At 41.3% G+C, this 21,943-nt stretch overlaps 1 protein-coding gene across 1 annotated transcript in view; it reads right to left on the minus strand.

The window, feature by feature from the left end:
- Tmem87b (transmembrane protein 87B) overlaps positions 1–20,000 on the minus strand; it is a 39,249-nt gene extending 19,249 nt beyond the window's left edge. The window contains exons 1-10 of the mRNA XM_051183422.1: positions 19,793–20,000; positions 15,732–15,792; positions 14,115–14,209; positions 11,469–11,600; positions 8,095–8,145; positions 6,520–6,610; positions 6,007–6,068; positions 5,626–5,809; positions 2,723–2,822; positions 874–967 (exon numbers count right to left, since the gene is read on the minus strand). Coding sequence (XP_051039379.1) covers positions 874–967; positions 2,723–2,822; positions 5,626–5,809; positions 6,007–6,068; positions 6,520–6,610; positions 8,095–8,145; positions 11,469–11,600; positions 14,115–14,209; positions 15,732–15,792; positions 19,793–19,957 — 1,035 coding nt within the window. The 5' untranslated portion in view covers positions 19,958–20,000. The remainder of the gene's footprint in view (positions 1–873; positions 968–2,722; positions 2,823–5,625; positions 5,810–6,006; positions 6,069–6,519; positions 6,611–8,094; positions 8,146–11,468; positions 11,601–14,114; positions 14,210–15,731; positions 15,793–19,792) is intronic.
- Between the last annotated feature and the right edge of the window lie 1,943 nt (positions 20,001–21,943).

Raw genomic sequence — 21,943 nt, forward strand, 5'->3', positions numbered from 1 at the left:
TCGAAGAATAAATGAACAGGTTTGTAACACAGAATATACATGCATTAACATAATGGAATGAGGCTCTATAATATTACTGAAAAATATCCTCCTTTAAGAGCCAAACAAAAATATGTGAGGTAAATGTATGTGACAGCATAACAGATTAACTGTTCTGTGCACAGTGATCTGATCTACACACTGAATTCAAATATGTTTTGAGTAAAATGCAAGTCTTTGAATCAGGTGAACCACAGTAAGCTTTTAGATCACTTAGCTTCCTAAGAACACAAGCTCCTTTCATGGAGCTTGGTTGTTTGGTTGGTTTTACTTTTTTGTTAGAGGTTTTCACAGATTAAAATCTAACACTTCCTCAGAGGACAATGTGCTGTCCACATGACCACAATCTTCTCTGAAGATGACCTCCTCCTGGTTCTTCCAAATGTGGGACTTACTAACTCCCCAGAGAGTAAGTCCAGTTAGAGCAAAGTTAAGAGTCAAATGAGAGAAGGATGCTTACATAAGTGAAGGGGATAACTTCCTTTCTGCTCATTTGATCCATTTCTAAGCCCAGGATTAAGAAAGATATGTCTGTGTTTAAACTATGTAAGGGCAAAAACAGACACCCCTAATAATGACCACAGGCATTTCCGGATAGAGCTACTTCCAAGGGTGATGACATCAGTGGTGCTTTCACCGTCTGCCACTTTAGGAAGGACTCTGCTGGGTTCTTCCTTCACCAAGTATTAAAAAAGCAGACTATTCCATCTGGAAGAGGCTCATATTGGGACTGTCTCATACATTTTTATCTTAAAAACAAAGAAAAATGAAGAGACTAAATACGATTGCATTCCATGGCAACAAAAAGTGGTGATGGGTTAATGTGGCCTTTACCCCGATGACTCTCATGACGCCTTCAATGGCTGCAAAGATCAAGTAAAGCAGTCCCAGTCCAATCACCCGATGCATAACTGTTCCTAGCCGAGGCCTGGAGGAAGCAAGAGGGTTGGGGGAGAGACAGAGAGTGCATTGGTAAGCAGAGTAAATCTGAACCCAGAACTCACAGGCTCAATATAGAGAGGGCACTATTTAGTGATGTGGATGTGCTTGGAACTCTGCATTCTCTTTCAAGGACACAGTCATGAGCCCTGGGACCACCAGGCCTTCCCTCCAGGACCTGAAGCTGTAAAGGTGACAGAGAGTTTCAAGTTCAAGCAACAGGATGAACATAACCAAGTAATACTCAGAATGGAGGAGCAGGTTGGTGAGCCTAGGCAGGGATGCTATGCCAGCTTCTAGCAGCTGCTGACAGAGATGATAACTTCTATTACCATTAACTGCAAAGCACATGGAGCACTACCTTGAGAAGCCCACTGATCATGTGACTGGACACAGAGCAGAGCATGAGCACAAGGAACCTCAGTGCCCTCCCTCTCTTTCCTGCCTCTTACCCCAGAGCAGGAGTGACAACATAATTTGTTTTTAATCTTCCAACTTAAAAGTTAAAATATATTAGATTCTTAAAACAAAAAGGATTAGGACAAAATGTATTTTCTTTTCCAATTAATAATATGATTATACTTCATGGGATCTACAAATCAGAATTGATTGCACATACATTTTGCAATACTTTAAAATCCTCTTCTTAGAGTAATCAGAAGGAAAAAATGGCTTTTATATTCCTCCTGGAAGGCATCACCCTCCCTGGAGAGTGGGAGGGGGTGGGGGAGGAGGGGGGTCAGGGGGCATGGGAGGGAGAGAGGGGGAACTGGGATTGATATGTGAAATAAGAAAAAATAATAAATATATATATATATATATATATATATATATAAAACATATCTAAGACAGTCATAATAAAACAAAACTTAAGGCAAAGAGCTAAGTGTCAGGTGTAGAGAAAGGGACCAGGGTGGTGGCCTCCCTCAGGTAATAGGCAAGAAAGGGCTTGGAATGTAGCCCAGGCTCACCTTGAGCTGGAGATCATTTGGACTCCATGCCCTGAGTGCTGGGACTACAGGTACTGACAGACTGTATTAAGGTGTTGCATCCAATGAAACTGGAGTTACAGGCAATTATGAGCTGAACCTGGGTCCTGTGGAAGAGCACCTAGTGCTCTTAACTACTAAGCCACCTCTCTAGTCCCTAGATGGCAGTTTCTAGACAGAGTCTCTACTGAAACATCAGACACAGCAATGTCACCTCTGCCTGGATCCATAGTCAACTGAACCCAATTCCATCATTTGTTTTCATTTCACTCCCATCAACACTTCAGGAAGGGAGCCTGACATTTTGGCACTAACTGTGCTACCAAATGCAATGAGAATCGACAGGAATGCATAAGGAATGCAGATCCCTGAAGCCATACTCTTATATCAGGCTGCTCAAGAGATAAGGTGTGGGGCACATGCTTATAACCCAAGACTCTAGGAGGCTCAGGCCACATTGGGCTACTGGGATTCAATACAAGATCAAGAGCTAATATAAAATGGCTAGATGGCTAGTCCATGCAAGTTTTTGTTTGTTTGTTTGTTTGTTTTCAGACAGGGTTTCTCTGTGTAGTTATACAGACCAAGCTGGCCTTGAACTCAACAGAGTTTTTTAAGCCCATGCTCTTTCAGGGTTTTCCCTTGGGGATTCAGGTTGTGACATTGACAAATCCTGAGTTCCACAGAGGTCATGTGTGCATGGGCTAGAACACTAGACTGGAGAGTCAGGAGTTGTTCAATGCAGCAATACTTACTTGACAATGCCATAACCCAAGCTCACAATGATCACAAGCAGGCGAGCCAATGTCCTCTTAACTGCAGATATCAACTCCGCAAATATCAGTAAACCTTGGGCTGAGGGGCAAGGAAAGAAAACAATCCATTATGTACACTCAGAGGCCTTATAAGATTCTTAAAAAAAAAAAAAAAAAAAAAAAAAAAAAATTACCATGTGCAATGCAATGACACTGACCCCAGATTTATTAGCTATATGTGACTTACAAGGCATTTAACCCAACTGATATTTCAGGCCTCAGTGAGGGCAGTACTACCTCCTGAAGACTCACCTCAAGTCTCATCAGCTCTATTAGGCACTTCTCATTATCATCATCATCTTTTTTTCTTATAGTTTTGGTTGTGAGCCTAGCCTTTAATGGCTGAGCCATCTCTCCAGCCTTTTTTTATTTTCTTTTTTGTTTGTTTGTTTGTTTGAGACAGGATTTCTCTGTATAGCTTTGGCTGTTCTGGAATTCACTCTATAGAAGAAGCTGGCCTTGAACCCACAGAAATCCACCTGCCTCTGTCTCCCTGAGTGCTGGAATTAAAGGTATGTGCTACCACTGCCCAGAGTAGGCAGTTTTCTTATGTCAACCTGAAACCTACCAGAGCACCCCTCCACCTACATCCCTCTTCAAGTCCAGCAAACATATGAAAGCTATCTCTAGAGTTTTCTTTTCTCCATGTGCCTTCATCATTTATTCATTTAAAATCTATATTTATAGCAATAAAGTGCTAACCTAGAATATGCAAGGCCCTGGGCTAAAACCTAACATCACAAAAAGAAATGAAAGTATTCACTGTACTCCTACTATTATGACTGCAATAATAAAAGAGGCATCTTGATCCCTACATGCATAGACTTTGAACTCTGGTTAGGTCGTGGAAGCAGACACAACTCAGCATGGGGAGTGCTACATGTGACACCATAACTCTGGGACTAGGACAAGGAGCAACTTAATACATAATACACACTTGGGGTTGGCATAATTGGTCAAGAAAACTCACAAAAGGTGAATAAATGAGGAGTAGAAGAGTAAGTGGACATATATCGGGGAAGGGAGCATGGAGAAGGGGAAAGCATATATGTGTGCAGCACAGTGCCACATCAGATGCCGAGAAAGGAACACCGGATAGAGGAGAGCCCATGGCTCTGGGGACTTTATTATGGAGTCTAGACTTAATGCTCAAGGCCGTGGGAAGTCAACAGTAAAAACAGAAGAGGTGGATGGGATAGAGGCCAGGACCACTGGTGGCTCTGGGGACTGTTACAGAGTCTAGACTTAATGCTCAAGGCAGTGGGAAATCAATAACAATAAATACAGAAGAGGACTTGGTAAACTATAGCCCAGGGGCTAAATCTGGCCTTGCATATTTATGTAAATCAAGTTTTATTATAACACAGACATGCTCATCTGTTTGTTGTTGTCTGTGGCTGCTTTTCACAATGACAGAGCTAAGTGATTACAAAAAAAACCATGTGGCTTGCAAAATCAAAACTATCTAGCACATGGCCTTTACAGACTCTTCAAACATACTGACAGTGACTCACAGTCTCTTTGACAACCCCTATGGTGACACCTTAGATGAAGGCCTTGGATTCCCTGATGGTTGCAAATGGCGCTTCATCTCTTCATGGATCTCTGGCTTTTGCTGTTCTTCAGTTCCTACCACCCTTGCTCTCTAGGTAAGAGATACCTTACCAGAAGAGAAAGGGGATGAACTACCTTCTCTGACACTCAGTCAAGTTTCCACCCTTACCATCTGATACTTCCCCCAACCAAGCCCTGACAGTGCTTGGGAAGGAATCCAGGGCCTATGTATGCTAGGTAAGTTATCTACCACTGGGGTACATCCCCAGCACTTCACTATCTGTCTTAGAGCACATATGCAAACATCTGTGTGCACATACACACAAGCACATACACAGCAGGAGCTCACTTTTCTGGCCTGTTTGAATCTATCTTCTACAAGCCTGAAGCACACATCTGAAATATGTACCAGCATCTTTCCCAGCTTCAGACATCCCACTGTACAAACCAGGGCAGTACTTCCTTTAGTCATACATAGGAAGCTCTTGCAGGTTGCTACTCATTTTACTCTCTTCTTTTTCAAGGAAGAAAAAGAAAACAAACAAACAAAGAAGGAAGATTATCAAAAGCACTGGCCATACCTAAGGTACCGTTATCCATTTTTTTTTTTTTTTTTTTTTTTTTTTTGAGACATTGTTTGAGGTATTGTTCTGGAGCCTGTCCTGGAACTCACTCTGTAGACCAGGCTGGCCTTGAATTCAGAGATCAGCCTGCCTCTGCCTCCCGAGTGCTGGGATTAAAGGTGTGCACCACCAATGCCCAGCTTTGTATTGTTTAAATATTATTAGAGAATGGGAATTTTCTTTTTCCAGAAACAAAAGTGAAGAGAAAATTAGCAAAAGAAAGCAAATGGAAAGAACACATATACTAGGTCAAATGATCAGGGTCCTCCTCTAACATTTTCACTTTTGGGTGGGAGCATGGAGAGTGCACATGCCTATACATTCCTAGTCACCAGAGGACACAGTGTCCTGATTTACCACTCTACATTCTATTCCCCACTGTACCTGGAGCTAAGCTGCTAACAAGCAAGCTCATGGCTCCAACAGTGCTGGGGTTGGAAGTGCATGTGCAGCCATGTCTGGCTCTTTCATGAGTACTGGAATTCTCCCTCAGGTCCTCATGCTTTCTTAGTAAGAGCTTTACGAATTGAGCCATCTCCCCAGCCTCCTGACATTTTCTTGTTGGCTTCCATCCTGACACCTATGTATAAAAGGGGCCTTCCTGCAGCTCTGCTCACACTAGCTAAAATACATTACACATAACTCATGGAAATGCTTGAAACTTACTTGACAGTCCAGTGCTGTTGATGTTTTGGTATTCACTATAAAAAACTGCTTTTTCAAGCATTCCTAGGAAAATAACAGCTGCAATCCAGAACTGGATTCTTAATATATCCTTCCAGTAACAGGCAGACCACATCAGCCAGAGGACACCATACAATATGTAAACAATACACATCACCATGTAAAACTGTAGGGAGAGAAACAGTGTTAGCCTCTGACCCTCTGACTTGAAAGCTGACATCTCAGGAGGCTCTCCCACCCCCACCCCCTTCATTTCCTCATCACTCTGGAAGCAGAAATAGAGGGCTTGTCGGAGCATATCTTCAGAGAAGTTATACTACTGAACTCAAATTCATTTGGAAAAAAAGGATGAGATATACTCACAATCATTAGAGGCCAGTCTGATGCAGAGATGTATCCATGAGGCCCCACCATAGAAAGAGAAACTAGTGACAGAAGGAGAGAGGGAGAAGAAGAAATGTAAGAGATTATTAATAATCAGGGTTTTGGTTTTATTGTTTTGTTCTTTAGGTTTCTTTTGACAGGATTTTTCTATGTAGCCTGACCATCCTGGAACTCACTCTGCAGACCAGGCTGACCTTAAATCACGGAGATACACCTGCCTCGGCCTCTGCCTCCCAAGTACAGGGATTAAAGGCATGCACTACCATGCCTGGAAAGAATCGTCTTAAAAAAAAACATTTTAAACATAAGCTCATTTCTCTCTATCTACTAAAAAAAGTATATTAGTATTAAGCATCAAGTTTTAAGTCTTCAAAATAGAAGACTTAATCAAAATCCGTGTTTGAAAGACATGTTTTAAACAGACAATACAGATTCACATTAATGACAAAAATTATAGGATACACAGAATGCATGGATAGGGGTTAACTATACCATTCAAATCCCAGATTGCATCTGTTTTTTCTGTCTTAATAGAAACGATGAAGATGTGAAAGCCATCTTTCTGGGTCCTGGCTACAACATCCTGCAATGGAGAGAATAAGTCTTTGTTCTTTAAAACAGATTATTATATGAGATACAGTAAACAGTTAACACTTTTAAACAATTTTAATAACTGAACAGGTAACCCAGAGGGAAGGAATGGCAGGCAGTGGAAGAGAAAACACTGCTGTAAAATCCTTTTCTTACCCTATACCCCATACCCAAGAGGGGGACAAAAGGCTCTCATCTTCACTGTCTTCCACTACTTATACTGCCACAGGTCCCTCTAAGTCCTCACTCCATACTTTCTTTAATATTATCATCCAAATATTCTTCCTGTTGGTCTTAGTGGCACATGCCTTTATCCTAATACCTAGGAGGCAGAGGCAAGTGGATCTCTGTGGGTTCAAGGCCAGGTTGGTCTATATAAAGTTTCAGGCTATCCAGGACTACAGAGCGAAACACTGTCTTAAAAGGAAAAAAAAAAAAAATCTAATATTGGAATTGTCACATTCTATCCTAATATTACTAAGTATTTGATTTTAATGAAATGTTTTTAAAACCTGAATTGAGAGAGAAGGGAGATAATGTCAAAAAATAAGTCAGACTAACCAGACAGCTTGAGTCTGAGGCCAGTCTGGGCAGCAGTAAGACCATACCACAAAACAAAATGAAACCATAAAATTAATTGTTCCTATCTCCACAAAGGATGTGTCCCAGCACCACCCCTAATAGGTACCAAAATCCTTGAACACTCCTGTCGTTCATATAAAATGCCATGGGATTTGTATAGTCTACACACATCCCCCTGCATACTTAGAATCATCTCTAGATTATTTCTAATACCTAATAGAATATAAGTGCTATGCAAACAGTTGTTATTATGGATTGTCTAGAGAATGACATGAAAATGTCTGTAAAATCAACACAGCACAGTCCACTCTTGTACTTTCTTCCTTTTATTTCCTACTCCTCCATATAAGATAGTTTATGCCAAGAGTCTGTCCCAATTAGTGCAGTAAATGCCTTCCTATTAGATTTCTATTTGGAATAGCTGAGGAAACGTGAAGTTCAGTATGTAAAAGCTAAATTTAAGTTCTCCTATGCCTAATTCAGTACCTACACATAACTCCTCCTGATCCTCTGTACTTCTTATTCAGCCTCTGCCTCTTAGTGATTCCCCCAGATGCCATAATTTCCCCATTGCTGTGCCATACTCTTGTTGCTCATTGTGCTATGATACAGCAGCCCACAGTCTTGCTCACTGAAAGCTGAAATTTTTTTTAAAGAAAAAAAAAAAAAAAAAAAACTGGCTGCAGAGCTAAGCTAGTCTTCAAAGAGATTTTTTTTTTAAATTAAAGCAGAAATAGTATATGCAAAATAGATATCGAAACAAAAGAAAATATATTATTTTAAAGTTTTTTCTTTTCCAACTTTAATAATTATTATTCTTCAAGCAGTCATCAGATTGATTTTTCAATCTCACTATAATTTGTACATACTGGATTTAAAGACAAAAGAGTTTACCATTGATCCTTCTTGGCTTGAAACATTTCTGCTGCCTGTTAGCTCTTTATTCTGGAAAAGAGTAAAATGTCATTCTATGATGGGAGATGTCATTCTGTAAATATGTTTCTCATACTGGTTGATGAATAAAGCACTGCTGGCCAATAGGAAAGCAAGATAGGCGGGACTAGGAGACAAGGAGGATTGGAGGAAGTAGTAAGGAGGAGTCAGCATGGGGAGACTGGAGAGAGCAGAACTGCCAGCCTGCTCTCCAGTAAGATAAAACCACGTAGATTAATAGAAATGGGTTAGTAATTAAGACAGAGCTAGCTGATAAGAAACTAGTACCTGGCCAACAGCATTATATCTAATACAGAGTCTCAGTGGGGCTGGCGCGGCAGCGGGACAAGACCACCGGCGGGCAACGTGGGGAACAAACCCACGACCCTGAGGTTAAGAGTCTCATGCTCTACAGACTGAGCTAGCCAGGCTTTCTAAAGCTTCTAACTTCTCAGAGGTCATATGCCATTGTCCTACCCAGACAGGTTCCTCTGTTAGCCATTTTAAAGGTAGGGCTTTTGGTTCCTCTGTTTGTTCAGCACATGTATTTTGTTTTTGTACAGCCTGGATATTTGGTATCTGTCTTGTATAGCACTTTATAATATTTTTTCCATAATCATGAGGTTGTTTATGGTTCCTATCTAATACTGGAGGAATGTTAATCTGTGTATTCCATTGCTGTAATAGATCACGACCCCATAAATTTATCACTACATCAGCCACATATGGTCTCAACCTTCCTCTCTGTCCTTCCGGTCCTATACATTCAATCCATCTCGTGCTCTGTTTTACATGAGACAGGGTTCCAATCTCTAAGAATTGAACATTTACCTTGTGCAGGGGCCATCTTCGAGGCCAAGATTTATTAGTTATCAGCCCCTGTGTCAAGTATCCCATCAAACAGTCTGTTATTCATCTTAACTATCAATCTAGGCCTTTGACTGTTTATTGCCTGGTGGTAAAGGAGTTTGGTTATAGAATGAGCAAGTAGGACATTTCCTTACTATTTCCTTGGCTTGTTCCCAAGTGATAGAAAAATCCTTTTTTAAACCTTTGCTGTTCACATGGTGTTTCTTATGAAACTCTAAGGCTTCTAGTACACTTCCTATCAATAACCGATCAATTTCATCATTGCCTTATGCTAGAGGACCTGGCAGACCCGTATGAGATCTGATGTGTGTTATATATATAGGATGAATCCTCTTTCTGATAGTATCTTGTAACTGTATAAACAATGAAGTTAATTCTGTATTGTCAGGAATAAATTCTGCAGTCTCAATGAGTAAGACGACTCTCCCTGCGTATTGAGAGTCAGTAACTATATTGAGGAGTTCTGTAAAATCCATAAGTACCATGAGAATGGCATACAATTCTGCCTTTTGTACAGAAGTGTAAAGGCTTTGAACCACTTTACTAATTTTTCCTGATTTATATCCTGCCTTACCTGATTTGTTTGCGTCAGTGTAGAATGTATGAACTCCAGAAATAGGTGTTTTTCTTACAATGCGTGGGAGGATCCAAATCGTTTTCTTTATGAATTTGATTTTTTCACTTTTGGGATAATTGTTGCTAATCATTCCCAAAAAATTACAACGGGAGGAAAAACCTCCTCCTTACAGTTCTATATAACTGCAGATATTAATTCATTCTACACAATGGATTTAATGTTTAAATTATCTAATTACAAAAATTATATAACAATCGATTCTAAATTACTATATTTCTATGGAGAAAAGTAGTTTCCAATAATTAAGACAAAAGTAATAGAAGAAAACAGATTTGAAAGTTGAATACCAGAGAATAAGTCTCATTGTACTTTGAACATGAATTAACAAAGTTCTTTTACAGGGCTGAGAGATGGGTCAGCAGTTAAGAGCACTGACTGGTCTTCCAGAGGACCGGGGTTCAATTCCCAGCACCTACATGGCAGCTCACAACTGTCTGTAACTCCAGTTTCAGGGGATCTCACATACATGCAGGCAACACACCAATGCACATAAAATAAAAATAATGTTTTAAAACATGCTACCTTAAAAAAAAAAAAAAAAAAAAAAAAAGGTCTTCTGTTTAAAAAAAAAAAAATGCTTCCTTAATAGTGTGATTGAAGTTGGAGAGTAGGTACTGTTAGAGAAAGTACAGGAAATAAACAGGGGCTCCAGATGCTAAGGTTCTGTACTTGGTCCAAGTCTGCAGTTTCTGAAAACCACTGAGGCACAATTGTATACATTTTTATATGTTTATTTTGCTTCCAAACACATTTAAAAAGAACGTTAAATTTTTTTACTACAGGCATTTTCATTTTAGAATTTTCAGGGAAAAGTAAATTACAATGATCCATAACCTCCCAATCCACATGTCTTAGTTAGGATTTCTATTGCTTCAATAAACTCCATGACCAAAAGCAGCCCCAGGAGGAAGGGTTTAATTCTTACAACTCACAGGTCATACTTCCCCACTGAGGAAAGTCATGGCAGGAACCTGGAGGTGGGACTGAAGCTGAAGGCATGGAGGAACACGTCTCACCGGTTTGCTCAGCCTGCTTTCTTATACAACCCAGGGCTACCTGCCCAGCAGTCCTGTGCCACCACCCACGATGACTGGACCCTTCCACATTAATAATTAATCAGGAAAATGCCCCCACAGACTTGCCTATAGGCAATATGATGGGCAATTTCTCAAAGTTCCTCTTCCCAGATACCTCTAACTTGTGTGGAGTTGACCTCCCCACCCCCCAACAAACCCAGGACACCAGGTATGACTGTTTTATTAACATTTAGAGTACTACTTTCTGGGAAGGAGAACAAGCAGGTAAGAATGTTCAGGTGGTTAAATGCGGTGCAAGGCAAGACCTTTGGTGAGGGTAACAGATGAGGCACTGGTAACTTGACTAGGGCTCATTTGATAGGATGCCAGGAGAACCACTAAGAGAAGAGTGAGACAGAACAGGACAGAGCAGGTCATGGAAGCCTCTGGTAAGGCCGAAAAGAGAACAGACTGCAGGCATGGTGGCGCACATCTTTAATCCCAGCAATTTGGAAGCAGAGGCAGGTATATCTCTTTGAGTTCAAGGACAGCCTCATCTACATAAAGAGTTTCAGGTCAGTCAGGACTACATACTGAGACTGTCTCCAAAAAAGAAAGAAAAAAAGAGTAAAAAGGAAGAGTACACCAATTTCTTTCTTACACCCTAATGCATACATGCAAAAACTAAAGCCAAGACTTGAAGACAAACACCTTCCTTTCTGAGAAACTGACAAAACATTATTCAAGCCTGATGTTTTGTATTCACTTCAAATGAAATAAGTTGATTTTAACACGGCAAAGCAGATACTCACATTTAATGAGGGAAATGCCTGTAAATCACTGTTGCAATCTAAGTTTTCACTTTTTGTTGTCCAACAGTCAACGTTCTTGAAATAGGCACAGAAGTCCATATCAGCATTAAGTGTATGTTTTTGGGACAGTTCCTATTCAAGTTAAAAATTCCAGGTTATAATTTTTTTCTATATTTTTTTCTAGAAGAAATAAAACTTCATATTAAAGAATAGTAAGAATTAATTCAGTTTGGAATATTTGAAAACATGAAATAAAGCAAAATACCAAAGAGAAAAAAATATTAACTATGATTCTAAGTATAACTGAGATGATCAGGAAGGGACACTCCCACTGCCCCACCCCGCCTTTAGTAGCCATGACAGGCTGCAGAAAAGACTCAACATGTGCTTGCCTGACCTCGTCCCTTTCCCCAGTCACTAGAAGGTCAGATACCCTCCTCCTGGCAAGGAACCAATCAGAAGTTAGCTGGCAGGGCTGTACTTTACGGTACAAGTGGCACAACAGTGCCATGCAGAGCATAGCAACTGCCCTGGGAGGGCCTACAGGCCATAACAACCAGTTGACCAATCAACACTGGACAGGTCATCTAAGCCCGAAATTGCACCAATTCTGAGACTGTTGTATACCCCTAGACACTCCCCTTATGCTACCCAATAAGTTCCCTACCTCGAGGTTGCTTGGCATCTTTTCTCCCACCATCCGAATGTTGAACAGACTAAGGGCCCCAGTTAATACAATTAGCTCGTTAAACAACAATAAAAGACTCTTTGCTTTTGCATCGGAATGGGTCTTATGGGGGTTCAGATTCTGGGCACAACAATCATAACAGTTTAGCCATTCCAATGTGTTTGTACCCATTATCAAGTACAATCATGGACTTAGAGATTAAGACACTATCGTGGGGGGCCATGGATCCATGACTGTTAACCCCAGACCAAGAAGATTGAAGCAGGATAAAAGGCTATTCAAGACTAGCTGGGATACACAGAGAAACTGTTTTTGTGGTACGTATTTTTAGTATCAGTACTGTGGTAATAGATGCTGGTAGATCTCTGAGTTCAAGGCCAGCTTAGTTAAATTCCAGGGCAATCAAGTGTACATAATGAAACCCTGCTTCAAAACAAAACAAAAATCAATATGCTACCACAAACAAACAGCTTCCAAAAAATAAAAAAATAAAATAAAGCATGCCATAGGACTACTTATATTTTATCCTATATATAAGAAATGTTACAGAGAAAGAGAAGAGCATTTAATTACAAAGAAGTAGAAAGTAAATGGCAAATAAAGCAAAAGCAGCTAATCTAACCCAACACTTTTGGATAAATAACAGAAGAATAAGTTAAGCCACTAATAGAAGCACCCAGTCTCCCAAAAATCGCCTCTCCAGACCAAATAAAAGACAAATGGAGCAGAGCAAATAAAAAGATTAATTGTCTTTGGGACACACAGGGAGACTCTGCCTCCAAAAAAAAAAAAAGCTGGGAATAATGGAACATACCTTTAATCCCAGCACTTGGGAGGCAGAGTAAGTGGTTCTCTGTTTGAGGCGAGTCTAGTCTACAAAGACAGTTCCAGGGCAGCCCAGGGCTACAAAGAAAGACCTTATCTTGAAAAAACAAAAACATTAAAAAAAAACAACAAAAAAAATTAACTGATCATGTCTTGTAAACAAAGTAAACACGAATATGTCCATACTGTTGCCTGAGATCAACAGAAAAAATAGAAGAAACAAGGTAGCTTATTCACAAAGAACATGCTAAGACACACAAAAGAAAAATGGAAATAATAAAATCATTGTTAGGCAATTATTATAATTTCTGATTTATAAGGAAAGACTCATAAAAGACTGCTAAATGAATGGATAGATATTTGATGAAAAAAAAAATCAGGACATTCATATAGCTATAAAAATTCTGCCCCATTCAGCAACAAAAAGTAATAACTCTACAGTGGAGGAGTCAACAAACACTTCCTCTATCAACTGAGTTAACATCACTAAACAAAGAACAACTCAATAGAATCGAGTGTGATGCCTGCTACAGGTACCCACCTGGAATCGAATAGTGAAGAAGCAGAGCTAGTCAAACTGAGGATATTTTGCTCTAATTGAACAACAGCACTAATAAAATGGAAATTCAACAATACTCAGGACAAAAGCCAAACACATAAGGGAGAGGCTTTCTAGACAATGGTCATGAGACTCAGCAAAGAGCAACTTGTAAGTGACAAAGAGCCCCTCCCATCCAGGAGAGGAGAGGCCCCCACTTTGCACAGCCTCTTTCTTCCTCTCTGTCCTTCCTCAGATCTCCACTCTCCTCAGAGACTGATTTGAATTCACACATCTACTTGCCCTCTGGGTTCCCAGCAACTCATTGTTTGAATGATGTGAAAATTCAATTTCCTTCTCAAGTTAAGTTGACTTATCATAGTCCTTTATCAATGGCTGCTACAAGCCTGATTTAAACATTTTTTAATAAGATACCTCACAAGGAGATTACAAAACTTAGTTTTGTCAAAAAAGCACATACTTTTTATTGTCTTAAGTCCCCAAACGTCTAGTCTACTTACCTGGTGTTATTTTAACTCTTTTCATCATTTTTCCTCCACAGTTCTGTACGAATTAAAGACTTGTTTTCACTCACCTCCTCCAGCTCAGCGTATTCATTGTGGCAGGTGTGATACTTCAAATGCCACTCTATGGTAAACTTCACAGGTCCAGAACAACTGAATGACTTCACTGTTCAGACAAACAGTTTTATTGTACATTAATAACAGTCTAGTATGAACTTGAGACTTCAAGAATGCTGTCTGAAACTGGCTGTTTTAATGGTAATATGAGTAAAACATTACCTAATTTCTCTAAATCACTGCAAACCGAGAAGGATAAATTCATTAAATTTTAACTGGCCAGAACTTGCTGCAACTATTCAAATGTAAGTCCAATGTTGTAATCAACTAAGCATCCTGGCTTGTTCAGCTATGGCTTCTCCAGGTCTAACATATTCAATCACTCATCCATACAAATCACATTGAATTCCTTGCTGTGTACCAGGAAAGGCCAGCAGCTAACAAGAACTAAATTTATGAGCTAAAATGCTGTGAGAGTTAACAAGTGGGTGCTTTGAGATGCCCAACAGGCTGAGAACAGGGTGTCAAGGGCACTGGCCACCTTTGGTGTAGGGTTAAGGCATGTTACCTGGAGGAAGAAAAGCAGAAGCTAGTCAAGTGAAGAGGAGGGTACAGAGATGCACTCAAGCCTAGTCTAAGTGTGACCCAGACCAAGGATGATATGGTTCAAACCATAATGGACCTCCAATCCTTAAAGTCCTAGGTGGTATGATTAAGACAAAAGGGTTAGGTCTAAAGCCAGAGAAAGCTCTGTGTTTACTTTGTTTACAGCCACTACAGCTGGCTTCCCCAGAGCAAGGGATCAGGAGAGGGCAGAGAAGCCAGAATATCTTTTCATAACATAGCCTTAGACTTTTAAGAGAAACTTTGTAGAATGTGATGGATGATAAGTATCAGAAGGTGGGGATCACCTTAAAGGATGGCAACCCACAGATAAGGCTGATAGAAGTTCAGGAAAAAAAAAAATCATTTCTTGCAAATAAGTAAGCCTAGAATAAACAAAATTCTAAAATGTTAGATTCAGTTAAAAAAACAAAACATTCATTGTTGTAGACTATTATTTTAACTAGGCAAAGATTGTTACATTTGTCTATGCTGCAGAATGTTACTTTAACTGGGTAAAGATGTGTTACTTTTGTTTGTGCTGCACTTCTAAAGATGAACTGTATTTGTTTCACCTTGCCTGCCTAAGGCACCTGATTGGTCTAATAGAGAGCTGAACCATGAACAGCTAGGCAGGAGAAAGAATAGGCAGGGCTGGCAGGCAGAGAGAATAAATAGGAGAACTCTAGGCTTGAGAGAGAAAAAAGAACAAGGAAGGAAGGGAGACTAAGGGTCATGCTGGAAGAAGAAGCCAGACAAGACATAGAGAAGCCGTGAAAGTAAGATATACAGAAGTAAGGAAGGTAGTAAACACCAAGGCAAAAGGTAGATAAAGAGAAACAGCCGAATTTAAGCTAAAAGAGCTAGCCAGAAATGTGTCAAAGCTAGTTCAAGCATTCAAAGCTAATAAGTCTCTGTGTCATGATTTGGAAGCAGAGCCTAGTACACTTCAGCTTAATGTATCTTACACTAGTTTATATTAATGCATTCATTTATAATATATCAGAACTGTACATTAATATACTTACCAGAAAACTTGATCTCAGTAGAGTTAAACATAGTTTTCCTAAATATCAAAGGTCCTGATTTCTAAAGTGAAAAACAAATACAGAAAAATCTTAGTTAAAGCTTTCTTTATTGTTTAAAAGTAATTTTATCGTCTAAATACAGTATACTATTCCTCGTTACACCGTCTAATCAGAGTGATTATATTTTAAAGCTTCCACACTTAGCCTTCAAGTCAAGACATTTTAGAAATGTAAACCTGAAGCTAGAGAGATGGCTGGGTGGTTAAGAATACCTACTGTTCCTGAAGAGGACTGGAGTTAAGCTCCCAGCACCCACATCACAATGCTCACAGCTGCCTATAACTCCAGCTCCAGAGAATCTGTGCCCTCTTCTGACTCTGCAGGTACCTGCATTCATGCACACATTCTCCCCAATTCCATATACATAATTAAAAATTAAAAATAAATCTTTAAAATGTAAAATTGTAAAATGTAAAAATGTAAAATTGACCATATCTCTTGCTGGCTTAAATTAAAATCTCATTGCTATGTCTATTCCCTAGTTGTTGTGAGTAAGGATCAGAAGTAGTGGCCCTGCCTTCGAAGACCATGAGTTCAAGGCCATCCTGGGTCACATAGTGAACTTTGGAAAAAAACAAAAGATCTCAAAAAGTCAAAACTGGAACTTGGTGATACACAAGACAGAAGGGCTCGGGCCATTATGATCAATGCTGCTTGGACATAATACAAACTGCACGCTGCATGCTGTTTTCTTGGTATTAAAGTTAAAAGCACTTTTGATAAATAATATCCCTCTCCAAATTGATTTTGTTTACCACTGTACTCACAGCAGGCCAAAATCCTACAGACCCCACACAATCAAAGTCTGCTCGCCTCTCCAGCAATGTTTCATTTCTGGAAAACTCTGCTGCTGGGACCTCAGCAGTCAACCTGAAAACTGCAAACCCCTCTCATGCTTTTCCTTCTTACCTCAAGAACCAGCTCAAAATCTCCTTCCTGGCTGGAGTATGTAGCTAGCGAGCCTGTTTAGCATGCTTCCTAGCCTGGGTATGCTCCCCAGTGGCCCCATACCTCCTTTATACAGTCTCTAGTAGACACTGTGCTTCACAACAATAACTAGTTAAAGTCAAACAGTTCTTCCCAAGAATAAAAATCCTGCAAGAAGGAACCATGCTAACCGAAAGAGCAGTACGGAATGACAGAACTGATCGGGCAGGTCACTCTTTTTGGTAACCGTTTCCCCTCCCCAACAGTTCCCACAATAATAAAATCAGCAGCCCAGATCCCTCCTCTGATCTCTAGATCCATAAACTCATGGATATGTTCATCAGGTGCATTCCTCTCCAAGTCTTATACTGTCTGCTGTGAAGATCAAGCCCTCCAGTCACCCAAGCCATCACTTCCTCACTTCCAACCCGCCATCCCCCTGCACATGCCTATGTAAGGATCATGCTTCCCATGTTTAGTTCTTCCTCTTCACATCTACCAACCTGGTTGTCATGCTGCCCCTCAACATTTCTGCTCTGACCTCAACAGGTCAGCTAGTTCTTCATCTCCAGACCTGAGCCTACAATTTATCATTAGATGGCAGTCAGAATAACTAGCAGTTCTGCCAAAATCCCTGTAATGGCTCTCTGTTCATATCCAAAACTAGCTACTGATGATCCCAGGACTTAATCAAACCCCCAAATGGGGTGAGGGTGCATGCCTGGCCCATGATGAGCAATTAAAACAACAACAACAACAAAAAAAAAAAAAAACAACAACAGAAGTTCCAATTAGGTGACACAATAAACACTGTTTCAAGCTTCACTTAAAGGAGTTCTGGTAATTCTGTGCCTATGACCCATAGCATTTCCTCATGGCAGTTATGGCTTGCTCCAAACTGTCCTTCCTGAGGGAAGAGGGCAGTCTAAAATTCAAGAAGCTTAGAAGGCTGATGGGGGTCCACCCTGAAGTAACAGAAGCAGGGAACAGTTGCTGGGGTGGAGTAGCTGCCTGCAAGTTGTATGGTGGAACCTCAGTGACATAGCTCTGAGTTTTCGGCCATGCTAGGGACACCCTTGTTCTTATGAGTAACCCCAAGGTACTCATTATAATGTTCACTAAGCTGGACTTCCATAGAGGTGTTACTTTCATCTGTCATTGTCCTATTAGAAATAGTCTCAGAGGGAAAGTCACATAACAGTAACCAATTTCAAGAGACATGCTGTCCAAACTCAGCTTACTTCAGACATGATCTGCCTCAGCCCTGGAGGTCCTGGAGTTTTATGGCTGAAGTCTAGAGAGGGAGGCCTATGGCGACCTTAGTCTCCCACCTTTCAGAACTTCATTCAACATAAACACCAATAATTTCCCACACTGCTATTGTTCCACTCCTTTCCTTACAAAGGAAATACCTTTCATCTCTTTAGACTAGCTACACATCTCCACAAATCAGGGTTAGGCTGATTTCAGTACTTGAAAACTAATATCCCAAGAATGCTATGGTATACTAAGTATCTACTCATAAATGCGCAGTCACCAATATAGTGTTAGCTCCTTGAGATCAGAAAACATCATATCTAAAAGTCATCTTTGCAAGAGTAATGACTAGTACAATGATATGTGGTGACGTTCAAGTTATTTAATGATTTTCATATCTAAAGAAACTTTTTTTTTCTTTTGATGAATTTACAAAACAAATGAAAGCCTCATTCTCTCTGTTCTAAAAGACAAATTCTGATAAGGTAGTTTAAGAAAAAAAGCAATCAACCTGATTTTGCAAATAAAAGCTTGCTGACACTTCTGGCCTGAGCTACATAGGAAATAAACTCAGCCTGACCACAGCACATGACAGTCAAGAAACAACTTCTCTGCCTTTCAAAAGACCCTGCCATTCTTGCTTGGCAAAGATCTTTACAGACATGCTCAAGCAGAGTAAGGGTTTCCATGTAGTTGATTCACTTGCAGGGGTCTTACTTTGAGTTTACAAACACTAGCTTAATCACATTCATTACAGAGGCGGCGGACAAAGCAACAAATGTTGCTTTCTATTGATGAGAAGTTCAACAATTGAGACTCGCAGCCCGTCACTGATATGTCTATAACACAGGGCATCGACTCAGAACAATCTTAAAAGAAATGCTACTGAGCCAAGATACAGAAACAAGCCTATATTTAATTCTCTGTAGTTTTGTGTTTGGAAGCGTGTGCAGCTTCTGATATTACTTTTGGTTGCAGAAATATAAACATAAATTTCATCTTTTAAGTTGGACGTCGTTTCAATGTACCCCAAGAAGATATGGGTGAGTCCTCTGACACTAGAGACATTCTAGAAATAATGTCACTTCCTGAGATGCCTACCTCTTTTGCAAGACTTTCCATAATTCTGCCCCTACATTTCCCCCGCATCTTGTAGCCACACAGAACATCAAGTTCTCTAATGGCCTGCCCAGTTAAGGAAATTTTCATTTTCATTCACCCATCCATCCAGACTCGCCTTTTAAACACTCCTACACACCTTGCTCCGCCTACATATATAGAAGTCCCTGAACTGTGATAGGAGCGCTAAAGAATATTCAGAAGCCCAAGTAAATAGAGGCGAGGTGAGTGTATGTATGACTATAGAGCATATTAAATGTACGCTCTAACAGAAGGGCTAGACAAACCTCCCTGGGGCCGTGAGCAGTAATCTAGCCATACTATGCTGCTGGGAATGCAGAGACTGGGGGCTCTGATCTGAACAAATACAGGCAGGATCGAGACACACTGTGACAGGGCACAGTGAGAGTCGAGGACGCAGCGCGTGGAGAGCCTCGCGAATAGCAAGAGCGTTTGCAAGGAGAAGCCGGCCTAAGAAAACTGGGATCGCTCTTCCCTGAAGAGGCAGAGGAGGGGGACGCTCCCTTCCTAGAGCCCAGTCCAGACAAAAGGTTCAGTAAGCCTGTCGGAGGGCCCACTGCTGGTCCGACAGAGCTCAAGTGAACAAGCCCAAGGCCAGACCGGTGCGCGGGCGGAGCTACCCTGCAAGGGCACTGAGAGCCAGAGAAGCGCCACGCCTCAGTCCCCAGAGTACTTACGTCATTGACGGTCCTCGTCCAAAGCCCGAGCTCAGGGACGGCGTCCACAGCCGCCGGAGCCCAGCAGAGCAGACACAGGGCAATGCTCAGCAGCTGGGCCGGGGCAGGCAGGCGGCACAGGGGGCCGGGAGGGAGCAAAGCCGAAGAGCGACAGGCGGCAGCCATCTTGACGCGGAAGCCGCACCTGCGTTCCCGGGACCGGCCACGCCCCGGGGCCGCACCTGGCTCAGCTCCGCCCCTGGGAGGGCGGGCCCACGGCGGGCGGGGAAATCAAGCTTGAGCCCGAGTGCCGAGGGAGCCTTGGCTGAGGCAAGGGGGCGCGGTTCGTCCGGGAAGCAGGGCGGAACCTGGAGGTGGTTTCAGGGACAGGCCTGGGAGAAACCGAGGTAGCGTGGAGGGCAGTGATGACCCGCTGACCCGGGAGAAGGACACGCTGGCCCAGGAAGGGGCGGGGCCGGGGAGGAGGCGGGGCTGAGGGTGAGGCAAGGAGTGAGGCGGGGCCAGGAGCTTAATTAATTATGGACGCGGGGCGTGGCAAGGAGGCGGGGCCTTCCGGGGGAGTTGGGGAAAGGCAGGACTGCAACCTGATTAAAGGGCCGGGTGGGCGGGACTATAAACAGTTTGGATGGGAAGCTTGGGTGTCGGGAGGGGGAGACGGGGAAAGGGGAGGGGAGAGGGAGAGGAGGAACAAGAGGCAGGCCTTTTGGAAAGACCTGGTCTGGAGAATAATGGGGCTCTTCAAATAGGAGTTGCCAGAAATGAAGATTCCAGCAAGACAGCCTAAGCTACATAGCAAGCTTGAGGCGAGCGTAAGCTACATGAAACCATATCTGAAAGCAAAACCAAACAACAGACCGTTTGTGAAATAACTATCCAGAATGAGCTCTGAAGGAAAAAAAATCGTTTGTAGAGCAGTAGTCAGATCTCACCAGTAGGTGGCACTAGTAAATTGATTAATGTTTTATATAAACTTACTCTTCCCTGGAGGTCTTTCTAGTCCCGATTAGATAACAGTTGCTAACTTCAGTAGGAGGTGCTGCCCCTATTTCTAATTTACTTACTTTTAGTTAAATAATTATTTTTCAAGCACATTTAAGTTTACAGTGAAATAGAGAGAAATGTATCTCTAAAGAGTTCTAGTATCACCCTGGTCCTCCCAGCAACCCCCACCCCCACTTAAGCAATATCCCACACTACAAGAAGTGCCTTTAATAGAGATCATTAAATTAGTACTCAATTCAGAAAACCTTTGTCTTACCGCTTACTAAGTATCACACAGTGGTACTGATTCCGAGTAATATACTCAACAGGGGTTATTTTACATTCTTAAAGAGCAAATGTAGTGAGACAGTCCAGAGGTTAAAGGCACTTGCTGCCAAGCTGGACCACCTGAGGTCTATCGCTCATGGTGAAAGGAGAGAACAGATTCTGGCATGTTCTTTAACCTTCACATGATCCTTACTCCATACATAAATAAAATATAATTAAACGTTTAATGGAGTAATTACTTTTGTTAATTAGATGTTTCTTATTCTAGGGTAATTTCATTTCCAAGGAAGAGTGGTACTGACATTGATTCTTTAAGTGAGTCAGGCTGTATTTGTTACCTCCTACATCTAAAGCATTCTACTTGAGTAAAATCAATAAAACCTAACACACAGCAAAGAGCTATCAGCAGGCAGTGAATATAGCATTTGCTCAATGTACCCTGCCCTGGTTCAATCCCCAGAACTACAGACAGAGCTGGTAGAACAGGAGAAGCTGGTCATATCCCCAAGTGTCTGGAGACATGGCTCAGAGGTAAGAGCTCTGGCTGCTCTTGCAGAGGACCAGGGTTCTATTTCCAGCACTTGCATGTCAGCTCACAGCCTTCTTCAGCCCCAGTTCCAGGGGATCTGCTGCCCTCTTCTGACCTTCCTGGGCACCAGGCACCCATGTGGTCCACATTCATACATGCAGGCGAAATACACAAACACATAAATAAAATAAATAGGTCTAAAATATTTTTAATTTTAAAAGTCTATAATATAATAAGTTTTTAAAATCCTTATATTTTAGAGATTTCTTTGATTTGGATGCTTCTAGAAGCATCTAAACCTATGTCAATAGGTTAGTCTTATGGGGCAGATACTATGCCCTGAAATTCATTTA

The sequence above is a fragment of the Phodopus roborovskii genome, unplaced genomic scaffold, assembly GCF_943737965.1.
Source record: "Phodopus roborovskii unplaced genomic scaffold, PHOROB, whole genome shotgun sequence".
Taxonomy (NCBI): domain Eukaryota; kingdom Metazoa; phylum Chordata; class Mammalia; order Rodentia; family Cricetidae; genus Phodopus; species Phodopus roborovskii.